The sequence below is a fragment of the Limulus polyphemus genome, unplaced genomic scaffold, assembly GCF_000517525.1.
Source record: "Limulus polyphemus unplaced genomic scaffold, Limulus_polyphemus-2.1.2 Scaffold306, whole genome shotgun sequence".
Taxonomy (NCBI): domain Eukaryota; kingdom Metazoa; phylum Arthropoda; class Merostomata; order Xiphosura; family Limulidae; genus Limulus; species Limulus polyphemus.
The window spans coordinates 258090-263571 of NW_013665916.1; the positions used below are offsets into that span (position 1 = coordinate 258090).

General features: G+C 35.3%; 1 protein-coding gene across 2 annotated transcripts in view; it reads left to right on the top strand.

Annotated features, from left to right (window-relative positions):
• Positions 1-5482, top strand: part of LOC106457234 (protein king tubby 1-like) — an 83417-nt gene that overhangs the window by 69098 nt on the left and 8837 nt on the right. For both annotated transcript variants that reach the window (XR_002610111.1, XM_022383070.1), the window contains exons 7-9: positions 981-1095; positions 2141-2239; positions 5370-5457. Coding sequence is in view for 1 of the 2 variants with exons in the window: in XM_022383070.1 (XP_022238778.1) it covers positions 981-1095; positions 2141-2239; positions 5370-5457 (302 nt within the window). In the remaining variant the exon portion in view is untranslated. The remainder of the gene's footprint in view (positions 1-980; positions 1096-2140; positions 2240-5369; positions 5458-5482) is intronic.

Consider the following 5482-nt stretch of genomic DNA (forward strand, 5'->3'; position numbering starts at 1 on the left):
CTGTCACCAAAGTACAACAAGCTAAAGGTTTTACTTGGCCAATACTGTGAAATAATCAATGTTAATATTCAGACATTTTTATAGGTGGTACTAAATGGGCGATTTTTATGGCCGCCATTTTGTTCCATCACGATCCTTACTATTGAGTACTACCTTACAAAATGATACTGTGTTCTTATTTCTAGGTGTTTCACAAAGTCTCCTGGTCATTAACATTCTAGGACAACTTTTATAAACGTTTAAATTTATTGTCATATTCAAGTTTGCAGCGCTCTCTATTGAGCAAAAAATTAAAACATTTGGAAATTTCTTTCGCTTACAGCATTATGAATCTAATAATAGTGTTATAATAATTAGATAGGTAATGCCATGAGACTCATAAGTGTGCTATAACTATTTAAAATTAAAGCAATACCCTGACATCCTGGGTGTTAAAATTAGTGAAAACTGAAAAAAATTAACTCCTTGGGCCTCATAAGCAAAGCGTTGTTTTATGAAAAAAAAACACCACTGTTGTTTAAAATTAAAAGTCTTAAGACTTTTTTAAATTGTGGTAATTTTCATTAGCTAGCCACACTTTGATTTATAGTATTATATCAATATATGTTGACAACTGACAGTATTAAAATAAAGATATCTAGCCTTTAAAAAATGGTGGTGTGTTTTTAAGAGTATTAAATTTACACCAATTTGACTTGTATTACTTTGATTTGAGCTGATGCGTAAATTTAATTTTCTTGGTGAAGCGAACTTTGAACCTCTGTTGGTAAGGGTTAAGGTATAGTATAATTGAAACTTATTAACTTTTTGGAAATCATAGCCTATTTGGAAGCAAAAGGAAACTTAGCAATAAATCAACTTTACAATGTTTCAAAACAGAATGAGTACCTATATATTGGTTGTCATGGTAGTAATATAGATAAAGTACCTTGTGCATAATCTTTCTATACTTGACACTGTGTTACTTTCTTTTTGGATAGATCTAATATTTTTGGTACCTCATTCACTGTTTTTGATTGTGGTGATAACCCACAAAGACGTAGACTTTTTGGTGACGAAATAGGAATGCACTGTGAAGTTGCTACAGTTGTTTATGTAAGTTTGATTTTTTTTAAAGTACACTATTCACATGATTAGAGGATTGTTGAAATTTGTAATATTATAACTAAAACAAGACTCAAACCATTGTTATAAAGTATGTAAATCCTGAATAGTTCGTTATTATGAAAATTAAGCATTTGATGATCAGTAATTGAGTCCATTCATTGCTTTGAAGTGAATTACATATTTCAAAGTAATATGTATTGTTCATGAACTGTGACTAACCCTCAGAGAAGACTTTTGAATATTTTACTTGTGAAGATTCATCAGATAGTTGAAAACCAGCCAACCACAGCAATTGTTGCATATTGGCTCCAAGTGTCTCAAAAATGTCATTAGCAGAATTTAAAACTGATTTCAAATCCACAAAATGGTTGTTCAGACACTTAAGACAAGGCAGACACCATCCATTACACAAGGATTTGCATATTAGATCATATATTTGATCATAAAATACCTTAAATTTACTGAGGGAAGTGTTTGATATAACAATGGTTTTTACCTGATGATGACCATAACAGATGAAACTTTTGTGTCCAAATTCAAAATAACAACTAGGTTAAAACAGTTTAGCTTTAGCAGTAAACTCATCAAAATTTGACAACAACATAAACATGATTTGTAAAAGGCTAGGCTTTATTATTTTTACACCTTTTACTTTTAAGTTTTTATATAATGTTATAGGAGTTAAGCTTATTTCTTTGCAAGCTAAATGATTGACATTTTTTTGGTTATTGGAACTACTGTAATCAGTATGGAACATTTAAACAAGAAATTTCCAGTTTTAGACCAAGTTTTAGAAAATCAAACATTGCATTAATGTGTGGAACATTTTCAATGAAAAAGCCTCTTGATCCAACCATGAAAGCAAGATGAAATAATCTTTTTTTTTTTTCAATTTCAACCTTGGCATTTTTCACAGCTTTGCAAATGTTATTTATTTGTGGTGGTTTTTTTAGCTGTTATCTACATATGAATTAAATACAATGTGATTTATGGTATGTGGTTTAGTGTATCAAGACATTTTATTGCATTGTAGGAAACAAATGTGCTCGGATTTAGAGGCCCACGAAAGATGACTGTTATCATTCCAGCATTGACATTTGACCACAAGAGAGTAGATATTAAACCAGTTTCGGTAAGTGAATTCCTTTGTAGTCCCTTTTTTGGGAATGTTTTATAGCTCATAAACATAATGACACTTGAGTCATCAACAGGCAACAAAAACATTTTGGTATAAACAAGTAAAGACTTTTAGTGAAAGAATTGACTTTTAAGAAAACTTTTATTACTTTTAACATCATTTTGCATTAACCATAAAAAGTATTATTACATTGTTAACAGACTGACTGAAAGTGTCTTCTACTACAAAACTTTAACAGTTTATTACTATAGCTCACTAAAGATCAAAATATGTATGTAATATACAGTCTAGTAAAATCATCTTATGTAATGGGTAATGGAATATTCATGTTCTATATAAGGTACAATAGTAGATAATACGAAAATAGATAAGGGCATATACATGTAATATATAATGCAATAATAGCACCTAATACAATAGATGTGGTGATGTGAATGAAATATATAATACAATATTAGCACTTAGCAAAGTCCTGAGGATCAATCACACTCTAGAAGAATGAGGGTGTAGATCCTATGCTGCACTTGGAACCAATTTCTCCATAGTTGTCATACTCAAACTGATGTCCATGCTCACACACCGTTACTCAATTTAGCAGTTTCCACTGTAACAAGAGTGGCAAGATTAATTTTAGACCTTACGCTTTGACAAATTTTCTACAGGCATTCTACTGCACATGAAAGTTGGTTTTCTAATTCACATTTAGCAAGAAAAAAGTGTGGTTGAGTGATATTGTTCCAATTCCAGTTTCTTCAGCCACATCTCTTTGTTTTTATACAACAGCTGTTGATTCCAATATGATTTTCCCCCCTCTCACACAAAGTTACCTTAATCTTCTATCTGCCCTCTAAGCATTACTTAACATTTGTGCACTCAGCACACCAGTCTATATACCTCATCAATTATGCACCACTTTTGAACATGTACATATCACATGACTACTCTTCATCAATAGTATTGTACCACCTGTATTGACACAACAAGCTCTCTATGCTATTCCTGCTAAATCCTTACTTTCCCAATCCCCCCCCCCCCCCACACACACAAAATGCTGGGAGTGGTCGTGTTTTGTCACAATAGGAAGGGTCTTCACATCTATGCTTACCCTCCTATTCGATTCCTCTACAAGAGTTCTATCCCTATTAAAACCACTCTGTGTCTCTGACTACTTGTGGCTCCGTATTGGCTTGTGCAACCATTGTTCCCACTGCTCTGTCCTTTACTTGTACAACCTCCCCTACCATTACATCTGTCTCAGTGCCTATTTTATCAACCTCAGTTGGACATTGTTCGTCCAGACATCACCACACTTTGTCTTCATGAATGGCTTTTGTCAGGTCCACTGTCTCAGCCCAGGTACTGACTCTATGTGTTACACCTTTCCTATCCCAATGCATTAGACTTTCTTCTATGTTCACTTACTACAGGCGATGGTGTGCCTTCCTCCTTTGATCTCTTCAATGTGATTTCCATCCTTCCCACTCTTCCATTCCTCATCTTTCTCAGTTCTTCATCTGGTTGTTTGATAACGGCACTTCTACTTCAAGTGTGTCTAGCTATTGGGCAACTTTGTCGGACACCTTCCGTTTCTCCTGGTTTTGTCTTCCTCTGTCATTTCCCTCCTTTTCTGCTCCTTTCAATCATGCACCTTCCACATTCCTTTGATTTTCTTGATTTTGATTTTAGTGTGGTCCCTTATGTCTTTCTTGTCCTCCCTTTGAACCTTTGTCGTCATGTTTCATCTACCATCTCTTCCTCAAGACCTGTTTCCTTCTCCTCTTTGCTTGTGAACATCGTAGATCAGATATTTATGCCTTTAATGTTACCCACTTCCTCTACCATTCCTCTTATGTCATCCTATATCCCAACCAGTCTTTCCTCCCTCAGACCTACGCATCCCTTGAAAGCTGTTTGGCTTTCACATCCATTTCCTTACCTTCCTTCTCCCATTGGTACTCCTACTCTGAATTTTCAGCAACCCTCATTCTTACTACTGATAATGGGATCCCATTCTGTGATGGGTGTTGCCTGGTTAGGTATATTTGCTTTGCCACAAACCTGCACTATTTACTGAGTTCACTATAATACTCACTGTAGAGATGGGATGGGACTGGTGGACTATCACTCATGGACTTCATGAATAAAGCAGAAGGGGATTTCTACCCATCTCTGCTGACCTTTTGATTAAGTAAATCAGAAATCTCTGGACGTACCACTGCATTTAATCCCCCCCCCCCATTTTTCTTCCAGTGGAGCATGAGAGTCCTTATCACTTCTCAGTTCCCAGTCACTGGGTGGTGGACCATGGAACTTCCTCTTTAATGAGTTTAGAAATTTAGTTTACCATACATACTCATAATTGTACACTCAGTAAGAGGGCAAAGCTGGTTTCCCTCCTACTATTTTCCCTGGATGTTTTTCAGAGGTGGACAGCTGTCAGTTGGAGCAGGTCCAGCCTAGACAGAATCCTCCTCATAATACCGCTTTCAGGATGATACCACCCTGTTCCTATGGTTGTGTGAAGTAGAGGCTACTTTTTTCGTTAATTTTGGTTGCAGGAAGTTCTTTCTCTGCTCCTATGGTTGAGTTTGGAGAACTTTGTCTGCCTTGTAATTATGACAACAGGATGTACATACACTGTTTCTACAGTGGAGCGAATATTCCATGTCCTCCTTGTAATTCTGGATGCAGGCTGTCTCCTCCCTGCATTTATGGTTGAGTGATTTATTATTTTCCACTCATAATACCAGTTTCAGATATTGCCTTGTTCCTATGGATGAGTTGAGGCAACACCACAACCTCGTAATGCTGGGTTTGGTTTGTTGTACTTCTTGTTCCAACCGTGGTCTGGGGAGTTTGTAAGGTCTTGGCCAAAAGTTAAGTTCCTCTTCATAATTCCCATTGCTTGACATAAGTCACTGTTTACTTACGGTAGGGGTTGTTGAGTGTGTGTGTGTCTATACATAAATAAATAAATATATATAGTCTAGCAATATCATCTGTCCTATTTTAATACACAAATATGCTAAAAGATTGTTTTTACCTCAAAAGAAGTTGTTTATAGGTAGACTTTTTTTTCTGATGTAAAAAAAACAAACTTACTGATAGTATTTTAAACTTTCAGGAAAGAGATACTTTAATTGAAAGGTGGAGAAATGGGAATGTGGAAAATTTATTAACTCTTCACAACAAAACTCCTGTGTGGAATAACGGTAAGTAACCATATGGTTATAAAAT